Source organism: Lutjanus erythropterus, chromosome 12 (genome assembly GCF_056507025.1).
Source record: "Lutjanus erythropterus isolate fLutEry1 chromosome 12, fLutEry1.hap2, whole genome shotgun sequence".
Taxonomy (NCBI): Eukaryota; Metazoa; Chordata; class Actinopteri; order Lutjaniformes; family Lutjanidae; genus Lutjanus; species Lutjanus erythropterus.
Genome location: NC_139328.1, coordinates 35,524,402 through 35,544,975, shown reverse-complemented (window position 1 = coordinate 35,544,975; position 20,574 = coordinate 35,524,402). Strand labels below are relative to the sequence as shown.

At 38.0% G+C, this 20,574-nt stretch overlaps 1 protein-coding gene across 2 annotated transcripts in view; it reads left to right on the top strand.

Annotated features, from left to right (window-relative positions):
• Positions 1 to 20,574, top strand: part of LOC146318400 (phospholipid phosphatase-related protein type 4-like) — a 61,095-nt gene that overhangs the window by 24,455 nt on the left and 16,066 nt on the right. Inside the window, exons 3-8 of one of the 2 annotated variants that reach the window (XM_084732675.1) lie at positions 2,872 to 3,001; positions 3,219 to 3,414; positions 12,878 to 12,935; positions 13,173 to 13,346; positions 17,615 to 17,750; positions 20,057 to 20,285. In XM_084732675.1, coding sequence (XP_084588801.1) covers positions 2,872 to 3,001; positions 3,219 to 3,414; positions 12,878 to 12,935; positions 13,173 to 13,346; positions 17,615 to 17,750; positions 20,057 to 20,285 — 923 coding nt within the window. Of the gene's footprint in view, positions 1 to 2,871; positions 3,002 to 3,218; positions 3,415 to 12,877; positions 12,936 to 13,172; positions 13,347 to 17,614; positions 17,772 to 20,056; positions 20,286 to 20,574 lie in introns of both variants that reach the window. The other variant, XM_084732674.1, reaches the window with a different exon arrangement.

The window sequence follows — 20,574 nt, the reverse complement described above, 5'->3', positions numbered from 1 at the left end:
TGAAAACTGTCTGAACTAAAAGCTCTAATATGTAACATTTCTCTATACCTGTCTAAAATCATGAGAACTATATTATATATTTTCCTGAGTTATGCACTTACATTATGACAAATGTTTCTTCAAACCCAGAGACATCTGTAATTTATTTAATATAACAGTGCGTTTCCTACTCGCCACTTGTTGCTTAAACTTCCAGGAAAACATGGGATAAGTCGGATACATCGGAGAGCAAAGAGGGAAGTTGGAAAACATGACTAAATATAATGTGAATGAAAGTTAATACATTACCTCTTCCATTGACGTGATTCCTGTCTGAGTCATGCCAGATAGATTTTCATCAGCTATGGATGTTGTTTAACAATGAAGACAACAATTCCCATGATCCCATGCTACTTCAGATGTCATCAGACTACGTCTTTTGTTATTGTTGTGTTGTCAGAGACCCCCAGTGGCAGGACATATTGTACATATTGTGTGTTAAAGTTCATCTAAATGTACTGTTAATATGTGAGAATTGATGTTTGTTTTTTGGCTCTGGTAATTTAATTTCTCTTCTCAAGTTTTGCTGGACCACATAGTAATCTCAACATAATAGTCCTGCACATCCAAAAACATACAGGGCTGGTGCTGGATCAATAGAAAATATATATATATAAAAAAAGTTCCACACACTGTGGCTCCCATAAGTGCAATTTACTGCCACATCCATAAGTGACATGCTGAGCTTCTGCTCTTCTTCAGGCTTGAAGTCTGAGGTGCGCAGCCTGTCGCCTGCAGCTCACTGTGGCTGCTCCTGACTCTGCAATATTTCAAACTGATCCGCTGTCAACAACTGCCAAATTTGATCTCTGTCTTGGTTTGGAGACTGAGTTTTGATGAGTGATATCAGTTCATCTGAGTTTTGCCAGTTAAATGCTTGTCATGTGAAGCTGCAGCAGTAGGAAATGGTTAGGAAATGCTGTCTTAAGTTAGCAGTGACTTAATACAGTATTTTTTCCAGAGCCTGATCGATATTGTAATTTCAGACTGATGCCAGTACCATTTTTTTGTGAGGAAAAATGTACCCATTAGTGATATTTTGGCTGGTATAGTCAATTTTTAGACCTATTCCATGTGGATTTTGCAGCAATTTGACTTACAACAAATAACTTTATTGAATAATATTTACATTAAATATACTCCTTAGCATGTTAGATAATTTATCATATACATTGTCGGACAATTTTAAAAATGAACACTGAGGAGAATGACCAGATAAAAATAAAATAAACAGCTAAATAAACATCAGCATCAGTTAATTGCTGTCTGTTTTAATACTGACAGTCAGTTAGTGGCAGGCTGCAAATCAAGAAGCAGCTCACGTCCTCATAAATGTTTCTCATTGTGGTAAATCTAAATCACCTCAGGGATTGTTTTGTGCATTAATGTGTTCTATGAAAGTAAAAAGTTGACATATTGGACAAAACTTGTATATGCCAGTATATAATCAGTGGCAGTTCTAGTCTAATATTACTGAGGGGGCCAGACTGGAGCCAGTTGTTTTGTCAGAGGGGCACATTCAACATGGGAAGTAATAGTAGATAAAGTAATAGTGCACAAAAAGCCCCAACATAAAATACCAATATTTATTCATATTATGGCAAATAGACACCTTTTATAAGTAGCTAAGTTAGCTATTCACAGCTTCTGTTTGCAGACAACTATAACTGAATAACTTTGATACTGAAGAAAACTTAAAAACTACAATGATTCTCTGGCAAATTCTGGAGTTATAAGAAGTTTTTTAATCTCTGTTTTGTATGTGCATTTATGGACACTGCATCACTCTGTGGTAACGGATTAAAAAAGAAAGTTTGTCCACTAAAACTGGAAGTCTTTACTTTTTAGGACAAAGTGTTTTAAAATATACTGCTTATACTATTTATATATTACCATATTTAGCAGAACCACAACTGGAATTTTTTACAGTAACAATATTTTCAAAGTTTCAACATTTAATAAATTGATAATTTATTCACTATTTGGATAATCAATTAATTATTTTGAGTCTTTTTAAAATAAAAAATGTCCATATTTTGTCATTTGCAGCTTCTCAAATGTGAATGTTTTCTGGTTTCTTTAGACTGTGGCAGGAAACTGACTGTCTTTGGGTTGTGGACAAAATGTTTTATTATTATTGTAGACTCTTGGATGGGAGTATCACTGGGGGTTATATCTGTGATAGGCTGAAATCGGTCGATAATATTGGTTGACTGATATATTGTTTGGACTCAGATTTCTTGAGGGGATGTCCCCACAGACACCCAGTTTATAATACTGCAAATATATAACTGTTGCAATACTTGGGCCAGTTCACCCCAAAATTTAAATTCATTATCTGCTCACCCTCATTCCAACTGAGGGTCAGGTTTGTTTCGTTAGTCTGCAAAAGACTCTCACCAGCAATGTAAGTGAATGGTGACCAGTGTTCAAACCTAAAAAAAAACACAGAATAAAAACATAAAATGCCTGAATCTTCACTGTAGATCCTCATCTTAGAGCCACATTTGTGTGTACATGCACACTGTCTGAACCGTGTGTGTGTGTTGTGATGATGTGCAAACGGCATGTTGGGACTTTAGTGACCATCGTTTGGGAGATTCTGTAACACTGTTTCCCTGTGAAGCTCAGCAGTTTTTTGCAGACTAACAAAATAAACCAAACCCTCAATCGAGATGCGGGTGAGTAGATAATGACTGAGTTTTCATTTTTGGGTAAACTTTCCCTTTAAATTACTGGCTATTTTGCTTTAGTAGCTCCAAAGTCAACTAATCAGTGGCACAAATCTATCTGGTGATATAAAATCTTTTTTGTGTCTTTGTGTGCATTTAGATTCTGATAGGAGAAGCCATTCTGTACTGCTATCTGTCCAGGAAGTCCTCAGCCACTCAGACGGAGGCTAACATCAACGCTGCAGGCTGTAATTTCAACTCCTACATCCGCAGGGCTGTACGCTTCATAGGTGGGAGGACACATGCATTATACCCACATGTGATTATATGCATGTTTGTACTGAGTGAAACAAAGCACAGAAACAAATGAACCAACAGCTTTAACAGTAACATCACTGTAAAAAATGTACTGTCAGATTATTGGTGGATACAGAATAAAAACACAATAAAATACAAATTTAAAATACTAAGTTGCACATGTTTTAGTAAATGTGTTGTTTTCCACAGGCGTCCATATCTTTGGCCTGTGTGTGACAGCACTGATCACTGATATCCTCCAGCTGTCCACTGGTCAACACACCCCCTACTGGTTGGACGTGTGTAAACCCAACCTGACCCACATCAACATGTCCACCTGCGACGAAGCTTTTATTCTGGAGGATATCTGCTCGGGACAGGATGTCGGGCTCATCAATGCTGGGAGGTAAAGCTGGGTTACACCGAACGAGTGTGGGAGAGTGTGGGAGTGAAGCAGTGAGTGTATCAGAGGATGTGTGTGGGTGTTTGTAAGAGTGTGTTTATGGAGTCATTTTTAATGTTTTGTTTTAGCACCGATACACACATACACACTCACACATGCACAGGCTATAATCATCCTGTAGCTCGCAGTCCTAGTCTACCTCTCTGCTGTTGTTATGGTTACAATTCTGCACACAGGACGAGTACTGAAACTAGAAAATATGAGTCAAATAGTAACACACTGTGCATCATGCACCACCAAGGTCATGTGCTACAACCTGGATTGGTAACAACATGGCTGTTCAACTACATGAAAATTACAAACAAAATATTTTACATGTTCTGTATATCAGATTCTGAACATTAATATAGCAGCAAACAACTATTTGGTAGGGAAAGACGGTGGAGTAATGACTTTGAGGAGAGCGATATAACAATTTTCACCTGCAGCTCACTGAATTAAAGGTTTATTTCAACAAAACCAGAGCTGGTGATTGTTGGAACAGTGGAAAGACGAACCAAGATGATTTTGCTGAGTGTTATTTTGTTTCTGTTGATTCAGAATGAAGTGTGTTTTACGATGATCTGCAAGGTAAAATTACTGTTTTTGTCAATGGAGTCTGGTGGCTTTGGCAAGAGCAATGAAAATTGCAGTTTCTGGTAAAACAAAAATGATCTTACTGTTAACAAAAAGGTCTGTCTGTGCAGGGATGCTTTCCATAATGCTGTCAGACACTTACAAAAACAATGTGAGCCTGTCAGTGGCAAAACAAATACTTACGTATTTTGAAGGGCGCAGTTACCTCCGCCATGGCAGCCTGTTTTGCATCTACCAGCTAAGGCGTCAAGCCAGAATATTTTCACATCTAACTCTGGTTTATTTTGACAAGTCTGAGTTGATGATTGTTGGGATGGTGAAACCATGGAACTATTTCTTTTGGCCTTAGATGCTGGTACTATAGTGTGACATCTAGTGGCAGTGAATGTCACATATACAACCTTTACAGGTTTTTTTTTAGGACATGTTCATACCTTACTTAAAGCACCATTGTGCACCCCAGCTGGTGTTTTAACATATTTCAGCTGATCGCAGCCGGCTTTATTCACAAAACATCCCAAAACTGAAAGTATCTCCTAACTGGCCAAATTAGAAAACTCCTAAAACAGACCAGATGATTTCAAACAACTTCCAGGACAAACTGTGTCCACTGCTGTGACATTGTTGCACCTTTGTCACTGTTGGACTTATGCTGGGAAGTGTGATGATATTTGTTTTATCAACTTTGTAGCTTTATATAGTGCTGTACTCCATTGATGCAGCACAATAATTGGCCTGATATAGCGTAGTTCATGCACAGATTAATGTAAGTTGGCAACTGAAGTTCAGGTGGTGCTGTAGAGCAGGTTGTGCAAGGTAGTTGGTTTGATCCCTGACTCATCCTGTCCACATTTTAAGTGCACTTGAGCAAGACAGACCCAAAATGGTTCCTTACAAGTGTGTATTTAAGAAAAAAAATAGTCACCTTGGACAAAAGCATCTGCCAAATCAATGCAATGTGATTTACTAAAGCCAGTTGTTATTTTCTTTTTTATTTTAGCCAGGTGTAAATAACAGACACTGCATGTTTCCCAGTGCCTGCATTTAGTAGGTTGCTGCTTTCTAATAGAGTACATGATACTCTACATGCATATCTACTATTTTGTTTTACCTGTATCACACTGATATCACTCATCATGTACTCTCTCAAGCAATGCTTGATGCATATGATGAACTGTTGGAAGGGGGGATAACTATTGGTGTCTCCCAGTTCCATTGCAAGTTTAAAGCTGAGGGCTGCTCTCAATATGCAGCTTTCACTATACTGTATAAATGCCACTTGAACTCTGGAGGCCACAGTTTTCCTGCCCACTCCATCATCAGCTACAGAGGGAGCTTATTCGACCATGGCTTCTCACTACATGCAATACACTCAGAATGCAGGAGGCTTGTTTTATGTGCTTCGTTTTAGCAAAACATATTGTTTACTCAGCAGACTTTATCAAGACTAAAGCTAAACCACATGAAACCTTCACTGAGCACCATTTCAAGTTCAGCATTCTGTCATTGTTGCAAGTGAGTACTACTCAACTGAGCCACTCCAGTATGTGTATTGTGTTTAATGTTAATTAATGCAGGTTACTGATGAGAGGCAGGTCAGATCCTATATCCATTCATCCATTATCTGTTCCCACATTGGACTACAGGTCTGTCAAAAGGTTTAAACATAAAGACAGACAGCTGTTCCTGCTCATAGTTACACTCAGGGCCAGTTTAAGGTCTCCTGTTCATCTCACCTGCATGTCTTTGGACGGTGGGAAAATTACAACATACAGAAGAAACACACACAGGTCATTTACTTATAGTGATAGATCAGACATGTGCATGTGATCATTTTGCCTAAAGCTCAAAGGGTGACTCCATCTAAGATAAGATAAACTATTGATCCCACAACAGGAAATGTACACATTATATTACATTACATACAGCAGCTCAAAAAAGTACAGGTACAAAAGACCAAGTACAAAATAGAATGGAAATATAAAAGAATAAGAATATAAAAAATATAGACTATAGATCAGAAAAAACTATGCACACACATAAATGGTGTGTAACATTGTATTAAGAGAAAAAAAATGTAAATAATATTGCCTTGTGAATAGATGACTGCACAGAGACACAGATTTGGAAGCAGCAAAGATTCACAGGATGATTCACAGTATGAAGATATTATCGCACAGAAGATGATTTAACAGTGAAAAAGTAAATAAACAGTATATTGCGCAAGATAATTGCAAGATATAATAAATATATAACATGTAGTACATAGTATGCATATGTAGTGTGTAGCAATAGACTAATAGAATATGTATAAACATTAGTAAATGTGTTATACATCCCTGTGTTCTTTTCTGGATTTTTCTGGAAACACCCACTCAGTTGTTTGATAAAAGCAGTGATATAGGTTACTGCCTGATGCCCTTCTCTCTCCTCCCTGAAACGTAGCAACGCCTGCGAGGTAGTTCAAGCAGTCAACTTGAGCTGCACCGCAATCACATGTACATGTCTCACTCCCTGTAGTACAAACCAAACGCACCCTTCCAATGTGGCGCTCTATTTAAACTGCTAAAGCCTCCCATCTCTCCCTCTGCCTGTCAATGAATGAATGAACTACCTGCTCATTCAGCTCCACCACCTCCCCCCCAAAATATTTATGTTTGGATTTGAATACATAATAAACACTACAGGGAAACTGCAGACTGATATGAAAACATCCAGAAAACCTACAGATCAGGCAAAACTTGAACGCCCTGCCTAGGGCTCAACAATAAGGCTGGCCCACTTGCCCCAGGGCAAGTAAAATGCCATGTCAGGCAAGTATATCTGTCAAAAAAGAATTGAACTTTTAATCTATTTTGATAATTATTTAATCATTAAAGTATTTTTTCATGCAAAAATGATAGAAAATATACCTTTCCTCTCATGAACAGCAATCTGCTTAAGGGCTGAAAAAATGGGACACATCTAAAGACATCTCCTTGTTTGAAAAATTAGCAAGCGCATTTCTCACTATTTTTGGTGTTTTATAAACTTTGTAGCCCTAGATTATACATGAAAATTAACTTCAGTCATTGTTGTTATTTATTAACTGTAAGTAAAACTTTAAAATTTGCACAGGGACAAGTAAAAAATTTGACAAGTAGATATCTGAACCTACTTGCCCGACTGAGAAAAAAAACATTATCATTGAATCCTGCCTCGACCTATCAAGAGCCAGTGTTTGGTTTGTCTGTTCTGGGCTACTGTAGAAACATGGCAGCCTCTGCTCTCTCTAAAGGCCCATTCTAAGGTAAAGGCTTATTTTCAGGTGATCATACACTAATGAAAACTTACTTATAAACGTTATACTTCATTTCTGGTCCATTCTGCCATTCGATCCCTGTAAATCTTTAAAGAGCTTTCATGCTGCTGTATTTATTACCTTGTAATAAAAGGGTTCAGTGGAGTAAGTGGCTGGCTGGCTCTCACATGCTTGTAAAAGTCCATCTAGTATCCATCTGTGCAGATTTACTGAGATATGATGGTGTGAAAACATCTTGGGCTGCTCATGACCAAAGATATAGTCTTAAAATATCCTGACAAACCAGGAAGTGATGAATGCTCCAGCTGTGCAGTTTAGTCAGTGCTTGTGACAAAACATTGTGAAGGAATATTTAGTTTATTACCCACACAATACCTCACAATCCCCTCAATCACAGTACCTTTTTTTTTTTTTGCACTTGTGCATGCTGGCTAATTTTGAGGCGTCATATGACCAGTGGTGGACAAAGTACTCATCCCCAGTACTTGAGTCAAAGTATAGATACTCCTGGTCAAATTACTCAACTACAAGTGAAAGTTGCTCAGTCACAATTTTACTCAAGTTAAAGTATTAGAGTTCTTGCTTTTAAAACTACTTAAGTATTCAAAAGTACATGTTTTTAAAAATACTTAAGTATTCAAAAGTACAAATTACAAAGTACATTTTCTAATATCAATACATGCTGTATTGTTTTCATGATGCATTTACAGAAGCTTGTAACTCTGAAACCATCTAATGATGCACTGACCTGCTTGTAGAATCACTCTGCTACACAAAGTCTATAGAAACACCTATAAAAACTTCAACATAGAAATACAATCAAAAACAAAAAGTACAGCTGTTGTCATTTTCTGATGTAACGAGTTAAAATCACATCATAACATTATATTGAAGTTAAGTGTAAAGAGTTCTCCAAGTCTGTTAAATAACTGAGATTTCTTTCTGTCTTCAGAGGCAGTATATATACATGAATTATGTGGTATTTTTCACCCCAATAAAAACAATCCAACTTTAAAAGCTACCTGGAATAATGAATAATTATTATAACATCTTGAGATTTAATTTAGTCTTTCTCCTGCTGTCACCATTACTGCTTTTTGTTTGAATGAAAGAGGGAGAGTTTGCTTGTTCTTGTTACAGAGCGCCTGGACGTATTTCTGCTTTTACATCAGTCCCATTTGAGAGGAGCTACTGTGATTGGTTTCTTTCTGTGAGGAACACAGCATGTGACCAACTGCATTTTAGAAAAGAAAAAAAACCAACAGCTGACTTCAGCGATGTGCTCAGTCAAAAAGTAACAACAACCTTCCTAGAAATGTAGTGGAGTCAAAAGTACAATATTTATCTTTGAAATGTAGTGGAGTGAAAGTCAGAAGTTTCCAAAAAGACAAATACTCAAGTAAAGTACAGATATTAAAAAAATTCACTTAAGTACAGTACTCAAGTAAATGTACTTCACTACTGTCCACCGCTGCATATGACCTACTTGCACTAAGGTGTTTGTGCCACAGCTGAGTTTGTTCATGTAGGGATCAAGAGACACAGAGCAATTTTGTCTCCCATTGTTGCTTGTTTTACCCCCCACTAAATTATGTCTTATCATAAAGTGGACAGACTGAGCTGTTTTCAAAGCATTAGATGGCACAGAAACACTCAAAAATCTCATAAATGTGGCATTTTACCAAAACGCTGCACAATTGTGCACAGCCCAAACAGAGTGGATGCTTCAATTAAACCCTCTGACACAGCAGCAGGCTTGAGCAAAAAAAAAAAAAAAAAAAGGCACAGAATGTTCTGTGCTCCTCTACAAACCAGACTGGTGAGCTGCTCCACACAGATTCTTAGTTTGTACAAGGAAATTATCTGGAGTATAGCAGGCGTCCTCCTGAGCTCTTCAAAAATCTCAGGATATTTTTTTATTAAATCTGAAAACAACATGTCCTCTGCATAATTAAAACTGCATTTCTATTATGCAAACAGTATTATTTATGCAAATCTGTAAACAGATTAAATAGTTGTTCGTTTTCTCCAAATATTTGCAGGCTGCAGTTTTGACATTGTAGTGCATATTTTATGATATATGATTGACTGATGTAACCTGTTTAATGATTTTAGTGAACAAAACGTGAGCATCAGAGATAACTGAGAAAGATTTTACTGCAAGCAGCGTCTCCTGCAAGGTCAAGGTTTTGTTCATTTATGTGTCACACTGTGACACAGGGTTGCACAACAAAATGCAAGTTGTTGTCCCTTTGTGCTGTACAAGAAAAACTTTTTTATGGTGGAGTGCAGAAGATGAGTTGAGAAGTCTCACATACAGCTGGATGATATGGACAAAAGTAAATATTATAATATTTTTTTAACAGATACCTTGATATTGATATTTGCTGATATTGTGACAATATTGTGGGGATGATTTCACAAAATATGTACACAATGAGTTATGATACATAACCATCAGTAGTAGGCTTGGGTGGTATCCATTTTTTATACCTTCATACCTTCCTGACATTTCATCAGGGTGTACATGTATATGATGGTATTTGTGTGAAAAACCATTAAAAGTTGTTGATAGAAGTCATCATTACATATATGACATTGTTTATCTTATAATACTGTGTGTCTAATATACAACTAACCTTCTTAGATGAGTCTTGCTGGGTTTACATATGTATGACACATAGAATAATGAGTACATAAGATATAATTCCATATTATTCCATTTATTCTTGCTGAAAGACCTGGTGACACTTGCTGCAGATACCAATGCATCAGTTGGCTGAACAGATTTATAGATCTATCATGTGGCTAATAAACTGCTTTCATAGTGGGAAGAAGTCATATCTAATTAAAGTTATATGTGCCAATATCTTACATTATCTAGTTATATTTATTTAATTAGCAAGGAGACCGAGGCTATAGAGCAGAAATGATCAACCAATTAACAATTCCTATGTTTCAGATAACTTTATTCACAATGACGGTTTTGAAAATCATACCTTCAGGATTTCTAAATACCCTGGTATACCATAATACCTTGATACCGTCCAAGCCTAATCAATAGTGTGGATATAATGACTCTGTGGTTAAAGGAAAAAAATAGAACAGCTAGAACAGTCTGGTAAGTTCAGAAAAACTCCATCAGTTTTCTGTAACACAGTGCTCATACCCAGGAACAGGTAACACATGACATACCATGATACAACAACATCCAAAATCTAAGACGATGTCTCAGGGCTCAACAGTGAGGTTTGCCCACTTGCCCAGGGAAAATAAAATATCATGTCAGGCAAGTAAATCTGACAACTCACTTGCCTGACCAGGAAAGTTGTAAAAAAAATAATAATAATAATAATTAAATAATTAAACTGTTTTGATAATCGATTAATCATTGAAGTAATTTTTCATGCCAAAAATATGGAGAATTCTCACTTTTGTTTCTTTATTATCATATTAAACTGAATATATTTAAAGACATCACCTTGGACTTTAAAAAACTGTGATGGAAATTTTGAGGCCTCAGTATATGGGGTGAATGCTCCACCCGCTGAGCTACCTGACCACACAGCCCCAGATTTAATACAACAATTAACTTGGCAAGTTATAATCTGTGACATTTTCCTAAAAAAACAATGTATAGACTCATATTACATACAACCTTTCATTTGTCAGTCATGATCACTAGAAGTGTTCGCTTGCAGACATAACCCTTAAATGTGCCGGCGTTTTCCCTGAAGTATTACTGAAGGCAATTTGCAGCACAGATTTCCATGAATATCAATCCCTGCTCCCATTCGCACATGACTCCATGTAGGAAATGACCCTGAACGTTTCAGAGATAGACTGCATGTGTGAAAGGGGCTCAAGAGAAGAACAGTTTCTCCTTGACTCACCTCTATGTATAAGAGTTGTTGTTGACGACATGTTGAGGAGAAGCTGAAAACTTAAATAGAAACACCACCACATGGAGGAGGTTTTCACCGCACCTCCCTTTGTAAAAGAGCGAGGGGTGTCAGGCGAGCAAGTGAACTCTGCTCCGGTACACCAAGAATGTTTTCGTGATGCAAACTTGCCTTCTTTTTTTGGCCAAGTGGCACGTCTACCCGAAACACTGTGCAGTGTTATGAAACAGTTTCCTTTTTGTCGACATGTTGGGGATAACAGCCAATACATCGGTGCTGATTTTCAACAAAGCTCTTGCACCATTTTTTTTGCACCAATAAACATGCATTTAAAGATGCACACAGACCTGCGTTCATTAAATATCATCAGCACCAGGGCTGCAACTAACTGTCTCAGTTAATTAAACATTAATGTTATACGTCAGGAGCAAACAAACCAGAAAATATCTACAGTTGTGAAGCTGAAATTAGAGGATTTTGAATAATTTTCTTAAAAAATTACTTAAAGCAATTAATTGATTATCAAAATAGTTGCAGATTAATTTAATAATTGATCAACCAATTAATCATTGCAACTCCTGTCACTACTATAACTTACATTTTGCAAACGCAAAGTCAAAACACAAACACAAAACTGCTGATTTGGCTCACTTATCAACACAGTCAGCAGTTGGAGCTGCAGCAGTGGTTGTGGCACACAGCTCATGGAGGCATTAAAGTACTTTAAAACACAGGGTCAAAAATTACATTCAAATCAGAATGTAATATGATAAATATATATATATTTTACATTCCCTGTGACTGACATTTTCTGAGCATGTCATTATCTCCCATGTCCATCGTGACTTAACACCCATTAACTTGGTGTTATCCTAGATTCAGATCTAAGCTCACAGTCCCACATTAACATGGTGATGAAAACATCTTTTTTCCACTATAGAAACATAGCTGAAGTACGGACATTTATAAATCAAAAAGATGTCGAAAAAGTGATTCATGCCTTTATTTCTATCTCAGCTACTGTAACATACTTTTTTACTGGAAATAAACCAGAGACTTCAGCTCATCCAAAACTCTGACTACCTTTCTTCATACTTCTTTTAAATGTTGCATTTTCCTTTATGTTCTTTTTTATGGCATGTATTCTATGCATTCCATTTTTCCTAATTTTTTAAATCTTACTTTTACTAGTATTATCAAGTGGGTTTTATCCATGTGAAGATACATTCTATATATTCTATTCTGTTCTTATCTTATTTTTACATGTGGGTTTTATTTTTCATCTTATTTTACATTAATTATGGTATTATATTCCTGTTGTCATGTCTTCTTTGTTATATATACATATATATATTCATTAGCAGAATATACTTTTGTAATACTTGAGCTAAAAAATAACTAAACACAAATTAGAGATGCTGAGTTGTTGACCTCACTGTGTCCTCTATATGCTGCATTTATTAAACACCTGCTAGGGCAGAATTACCACACACACACACACACACACACACACACACAAGTTTCTTTGAAAGTCACTTCCTTGTTGCAGATGAATATTCAGTATTGTCCTCAGCTGTCTGAACATGATAATTAGCTGAGAGAACACTCTGTCTTTCTGTCTTTATAGAAAGTCTTTCCCGTCCCAGCATGCAACTCTGGCTGCCTTTGCTGCTGTCTACATCTCAGTAAGTGGTTAATGGGCACACTCATATGTGGAATGAGACTTGTAGCTGAAGATGTCACCTAAAATCTTGCCACAGAAACAAAAGTTGGTAGCACTTATTACCAGTTTTGGTAAGAGGTCATTTGCAAATAGTGAAATATTGAAACAAATCTTAGATAGTAGACTGTCACAAGTGTAAGATTATCTGATTTCATATGAATACATAATGATATACTAATGTGAAATTGTGTGTGTTCAGATGTACTTCAACACAGTGCTGACCGACTCGGCCAAGCTGCTGAAGCCTCTCCTGGTCTTCTCCTTCGTCATGCTGGCCATCCTGGCCGGGTTGACCAGGATCATCCAGTTCAGGAACCATCCCGTCGACGTCTACTGTGGATGGGTGCTGGGAGCTGCCATCGCCGTTTATCTGGTAACACAGTCACTCAGCAACAAGGGTTTGATATTCTTAAACATTTTTCTTTGACATTTATTGTAATAAGTCTTACAAATACACCTTTCCACTCATGAACATGATTATGAGGCAGCGGGCCCCCGGGCAGAGACGTGTAATTGGCCTCCCACTCCTCCTACACACCAGGCTCACACAAAACAATGTGATGTGGTTGAACTGCACAAAAATGACTTAGAGATGTTTGTAGTCATTTGTGGTGTCTCTTTATATTAGTTTTGTGTCTCTTTGGAGTCTTTTGTGTCTCTTTGTTATCATTTTGCATCTCTGTGGTTGTTTTGCAGTTTTTTTTGTGGTTATTTTGATTCTCTTTGTGGTTGTTTGTGTCTCTTTGTCATCATTTTGTGTTTTTAGTCTTTTTGCAGTAGTTTTGTGGTCATTTGTGATGTATCTATAGTAGTTTTGTGTCTCTTTGTTGTCATTTTGTGTTTCTTTGGCAGATTTTTGTGGTTGTTTTGATTCTCTTTGGATGTTTTGTTTCTATCTGTGGTCTTTTTGTGTCTGTTTGTGGTTGTTTGTCTCTCTTTGTCATCATTTTGTATTTCTGGTGGTTTTGCAGTTGTTTGTGTCTGTTTGTGGTTGTTTTGTTTCTCTTTGTAGTTGCTTTGTTTCTCTTTGTAGCTGTTTTGTATCTCTTTGAAGTTGTTTGTGTCTTCTTATTGTCATTTTGTGTCTGTGGTCATTTTGTTTATCTTTGTAGTCATTTTGTGTGTCTTTGCAGTTATTTGTGGCGTCTCTTTATAGTAGTTTTGTCTCTTTGAAGTCGTTTGTGTCTCATTGATATCATTTTGTGTCTCTGTGGTTGTTTTGTTTGTTTTTGTAGTCTCTATGTGTCACTTGTAGTTTTTGTGTCTTTGTAGTCATTTTTTGTGTCTGTGGTCAGTTTGCAGTTCTTGGTAGTCTTTTTGTCATTGTTTTGTTTCTCTTTGTTGTAATTATTTCTTTCTTTGGTCGACGCCCGCTGTGCCTCTCCAAGATGGTTTCCACTGTGTTGAAACAGCCAAAGAAGGATCACACCCACAAAACTGAGCAATACATTAAACTAAACCGAATAAACAAATTAAACAAAAATAATACATACAAAAAGCAATAAAATAAATTATTGAGTCAGTTCATTGAGACGCACATGTGTGACGTTTGTGCAGGGCACTGCTATAATTGGTGGAATTCACAAGAAGCTGCAATTATTTGTCAAAATTTGTGGGAAAGTTGCAATGATTGCAAGGTTGTACAGGATTCACAGAAATTGGTTGAATTTGTGTAAATTGTTGGAATCACACCATCACGACATCTTGGAGGGACTGACCCATGATCTCACCAGTTAAACCATATGCTGTGGTTGTTATGGTTACCTGTAGTGTAAATTTACCTCTAATTGATCACTTCAGCCAAGCTGATCCATCCATTTTTCTGCTAATGTTGTGGTAGGTCATTCTTGAAAGAGATAACAGGTTCCTGTGAGACATGTGAGACACATGTTGTGCACTATACTGTCATTGTGGTCCAGTGCATTATTCAGTACAGTTTTATGGGCTGAAAGGAGAAATGCATCTTCAACTCTTGTATAGAAACTGGTAGATATTCGCTCAGTATATCTGATACCTCCCACACACCATCACCCTCCATCCCACACACACTCTGATAGACATGTCCAGCATATACACACACACACACACACACACACACACACACACACACACACACAGACATTAGCAGAACTGGAGCAGTTCACGTTTGAGCAGACACACACCAACACAGCTCTTCAACTGCCTACACTTTTTTCTGTTCTGGCTTCTCCTGCAGGAAGAAACGTTCCCTGCAAACATGTGAGGTTGTGCTCTGAAGCATCAACTCTCCCTCAGATGATGCACAATCACCGGTTACTCAACACAGTTTAACCTAGATACATTTCACCGGTGGGGGCCCCTTATTTTTATGCAAATATAGAATTATTGACCAGGGAAAAGGATCTGTGTGATTTTTATCCTCCCTTTACATGGTTTATGTAGAGAGGATGAATACTCACATTGTTCTCTAGGCAATGATTTTGCAAAGTACAGGCCTCATTGAGCTATTTTAAGTTTCTTTGTTTGGTATTGTATCATCTATAATCAGAGGAGGAATGAAAAGAAAAATAGATAAATTGGGGCAGATTGGCTGCTTCAACTCCTTTCTGTCCTTCAGTGCTCAAAGCTGCTGATTACATTTTTTTCTGCCAGTAAACACTTTTTTAATTCCACTTAAATAGCGTGTTTTCAACTATACGTAAGCCTTAACACATTGTTGCTCTTTGTATATTGTTGTGTTGTTGTTGTGTCTTTGTTGGGGTGGTGTGTGGTTGGTCCCTTTCAGTGTTATATGACTAGCTGTGAAATTAATTTTGTAGAAGTATACAGTCCAGCTATCATGTAATCACACATACCTCAAAAGTGTCTACAGCTTACAGACAGAAAACACCTCATGTCACTCTCGATGATTGCTCGCTCAAAACCTGAATGGCTGTAACTAGAGCCAGTGTTTGGTTTGTCCATTCTGAGCTACTGTAGCAACATGGCGGCCTCTGTGGAAGAGGACCTGTTCCCTCTGCAGATGTAAAGGGCTCATTCTAAGGCAACAATAATTCTTATTTTCAGGTGATTACACACTAATGAAAACATATTCATGAATATTAAATTCCATTTCTGATATATTCTGTCAATAGATCCCGCTAAATCTGACTAACTGGACCTTTAATTGTTAAAATATAGTGAAAGAGTAGCACAAATAAAGAATACATAAAGTCATTGAACTGACTTACTGACACAGCAGTATCTAATGTTAATTAACATTAAACATTAATATTAACTAACACACAATATTTATCTGACCTTAAATATTGTATATGATGTTAGCTAAGATTAGATATTGTTATGATGTTACATAACATTAAATGTTGTATATGATGTTACATAACATTAAATGTTGTATATGATGTTACATAAGATTAAATATTGTTTATGATGTTAGCTAACCGTAGGTTTCTGGCAATACCAGACCAAGTAAGGCTATAGCAGCAAAACCCCTGAGCATATTAAATTGAGTAAGGCTATGTTTTATTTATTAATTCATTTTTTATCTTTAAGAGAAACAATATATTATTTTTGTCAAATGCTAATTTAATTACGCTGTTTAAACAATGGAAACTGATTTAGGAAAAGCTCACTGTGCCCAAATGTGTATTGTTATTAAGGCTGGTATATGCTCAGTCTGCATTCACTCAACCCCTGTTCAGCATTTTCTGTAAAGGGGAATCACTGTAAGTAAAACAAAAGCAGACACTACTTGAATGAGTCATTTTGTGAGATGGAAGCTGGCATTTAACTAATGACCCTTGGGTTTACTTGTTCAATGGTTGTTGTTTTGCCTTGTGGGATAACTCACACCAGTCCACCATAAAGGGTATAATTACTCCCACTTGAGAATTCATACCATAAAATGCCAGACACACTGTGAATGGTTATAGGCACAACCATGCTATAATTCTGAAAAACAAAAAAATACCAAATGTAGGAACTTTGATAGATTGGGTTACATGTGTTATTGCTATCTGCTAGTGGCTATTCCAATAGGAATGTGATGTAATGCAAACTGGATCTCTAATTGCTTAAATGTTCTAATTATTTTTAATGTATTTAAAGTGAAACAAATACAAGTTCTAATGCTGTGTCCCTGTCTTAGTTACTCAGGTAACTCTTGAGATAAATATGTGTAAATAATAATTTTGAATATTTTATACTTTCTCCTCCTGTAAAGCTAAAAATACTTTTCATGACCCCTGTTGCACTTGGTGGTGTTTACATAAATGTATCCAATCAAATGTACTTTGGGGTGACTAGCCAACCCCACCCATCATATATAGCCTAAAACTGCACCTTACCATTAGCTCGTGTGTAGCTAGCAGAGCAGAGAATTTGGCTGTGGTCTAATTTCTAACTGATTTAATTGAAATACATCTGGTTACTTAAACCTGCCTGCATGTTTTACACAGAAATACGTCACATGACTGAGCATAAAGATGTTCTAGTTGGCATTTCCCTGGGACTTTAAAAAAGGCTTTAGTGAAGGCTTTATTGCAGGACTGAGGAGCTGACACGGCTGCTACCTGAAAGTGGATTTGCCAAACTCTTTTTCACGCTCATGCCTTTGCTGCATGCTCCTCCATGTTTCACTGTGTGTGTTTTTGTATGCAGGGTGTATACGCAGTGGGGAATTTCCAGCCCAGCGAGGATCGGTCCAGAAGTCGACCTATGCCCCCCATCCTGAGAGAGCCCCCACTCTCCTCTCTACCCAATGTCAGCCAAACAGCAATTAGCAACAGCCACCCAGGTAAAACCAAGCCTGCCAGGTGTCTCATAGAATTACAGATTACATCACCCTGACATGTCAACTCTGAGTACACGATTTCAGAAAAAACACTACATTTAACCGCTGCTATGATGTGACCAGATGAGCATGTGGGTCGGCTTTACTCAGTCCCAGACGTCTGAGCTTGGGCATGCTAATGAGCACAGTCACACTTTGTACCAACAGTGCAATGACTTTGAACAAGGTGAACTGCCATGAAAACCAAATCAAAGGGGGAATAAATTTTTGCCCCACCATTAATCTGAACAACAACAACAACAACAACAAAAAAAAACCTAAGCACACACAGCAAGACAAAATTGTAGGTCTCTGTTGACTGAATGTAAATTTGTTTACAATTATGCCTTTGGACAGTTTTTGTATTTATTCCCAACCTAAAACATTTTAATTATTTATTCTGACTAAACCTAAAAATGAATCATAGCAGGTATGTGTTAGATGACACGCACTGATGACCCTTCATGCTTAGTGTGCAGTTGGTAGAAGAAGAAATTTTGTCATCTACTGAGTTTTATATATGCTTATATTATGTAGTAAATAACTTTTATTTCAATTAAAGTCTGAAACCCCTAATTTTATACTATGCTAATAAACCATATTTATTTTTAGTACAACAGGCTGCCCATATCTCTCTTTTCACATTTGAATTATTAAAGATTTGAGATTGGTGGAATTTCTTAAGTGACCAATGTTGGTGTTGGATGAAGTCCTGGTTAACATCCAACAAGTCAGGTTTACTTGGCAAATCCAAAACTGGGGGGGTGTTAAAGCTTATCCTTAGATGCTGCCATAAAGCCCTTGGCAAGGAACGCTGTTGTTGGCGCCATGACCAAATGCTGTCAGTCCCAGAAGACCTCACCATCAGGGATGCTCCTTACAGAAAGTCTGACCAAAGGAAAAAGTTGACAGATCCAACGGTGATCACTGAGACCACCCTCAGACCTGACAGTGTCCTGTGATCAGAGTCAAAGAAGCAAGTGGTCATACTGGAGCTTTCGGTTTCCTGGGGAGAACCAGATGGAGGGAGCCAATGAGAGGAAGAGGGCCAAGTATGAAAACCTGGTGGGGGAGAGTCAGGGGTGGACTGCCTACTGCTATCCAGTGGGATATGTGGGCTTTGCCGACAGGTCCCTCAGCAAGATATGAAAACAAAAGCAGTGGAGTGCTATTGGGACCCAAGGGTGTCTGAGGCCCAAAACATCCAGTGACCCCACTCATTATGTTCCTCAGTGCATCTGAAGATGTATCTTATGACACACAAGAAAAGAGAATGGTCCAAATTGAAGCAGCAGAGGTAAAGGTATTCTGATTTTTAGTATCTCTTATGTGTTATGTTTCAAAACTGGCCCTGGGATGCTCTTAGGGCCAGGCTGTCAGTGTTGCATGGAGGTCAGGCAGACAGTGGCAGACTGGAATGGTGGTTCCCATTTTTAAAACAGAGGGCTGGAGGGCTATTCAAGAGTGCAGTGTGGATTCTGTCCTGGCCATAGAACAGTGGACCAGTTCTTTACCCTTGCAGGATAGCTGATGGGGTCATGGGAGTTTGGACATAGACCAAGTCTACAAGTATTTTGTGGGGTACTGGGGGTATATTACACGCTGTCTAGTCCTTATATAAGTTATATAAGTTGTGCCCATGCTCTCTGCACAAAGTCAAAGATGTTTCCAGAGGATATTCTACTCTGCCAGGGTTATTCCTTGTCATTGATTCTGTTTGTGATATTCATGGACAAGATCTCAAGGCACAGCTGGGGGTAGGAGAGTGTCTTTGAATTGTGTCTCTGCTCTTTGCAGATGATTTGGCTCTGCTGGGTTCATCAGAACTTGATAGTCAGTATGCACTGAGGTGGTTTGTAGCTAAGTGTGAAGTGGCTGGGATGAAATTCAGAAAACGGTGCCCCCTCTGGGTTGGGGGTCATCTGGGTCCCAGGTGAAAGAGTGCCTTGGGGTCTTGATAAGGACAGGACTAAAATAAATTTTCCCTGTAGGGTGGTTTCTCACCCTTGGAGAGAGGGTGAGGACAAGAGACAGTACTGCTTTGCACCAAAAAGAGCCAGTTGAGGTTGCATCTATTTAGGATACTTCCTAGGCACTTTCCTGTCCAAGTGGCCCCAGGACATGTTGGAGGTATTACATATCTCATCTAGCCTGGCAACATCTCAGGATTCCCCAGAATAAACTGGAAATCGCTTGCTAGGGAGAAGGATGTCTGAATTACCTGGATGGATGGATTAACAGTTTGACCTCTGGTTGTTGTCCAATTATAGGTCACCACACCCTGGCTCCCAGCCAACCAGAGCCCATCATCACGAGGACCTCTTCCCACACCTTGTCCCCCAACCGTCCAGAGCCCATCTTGACGCGAAGCTCCTCCTACCGAGAGCCCTCTATGTCGAATCTGAAGAGAGCCAGTGCTGAGGTGGAGGTGATAACTCCCTCCAGTCCCATGGGCAACCATGACAACATGATGACCTTCAGCAGCAGCACATTGCCAAGGTAAATATTTTTAGTGTATTCATAGGCTTGGTTTGGGAGAGAAAACAAGTTGCTAGAACTTTGCTTACTCAACATAATGTCACACACTGCTCCACCTGTTGAATACATGTACAGCATGCCTTGGTGCATGCCTTAGTGAGGTTTTGAGAAATTATACTTATTTTAGTACATACGACACAAACACATGTCAAAAGCCCTGGAATCCTGCAGGTGTCTCTTAGGAAACATGAGAAAATTGCCTTGAGAATTCCAAGGAAATAAAAGGATCTAAATTCACAGTGTTTAACCC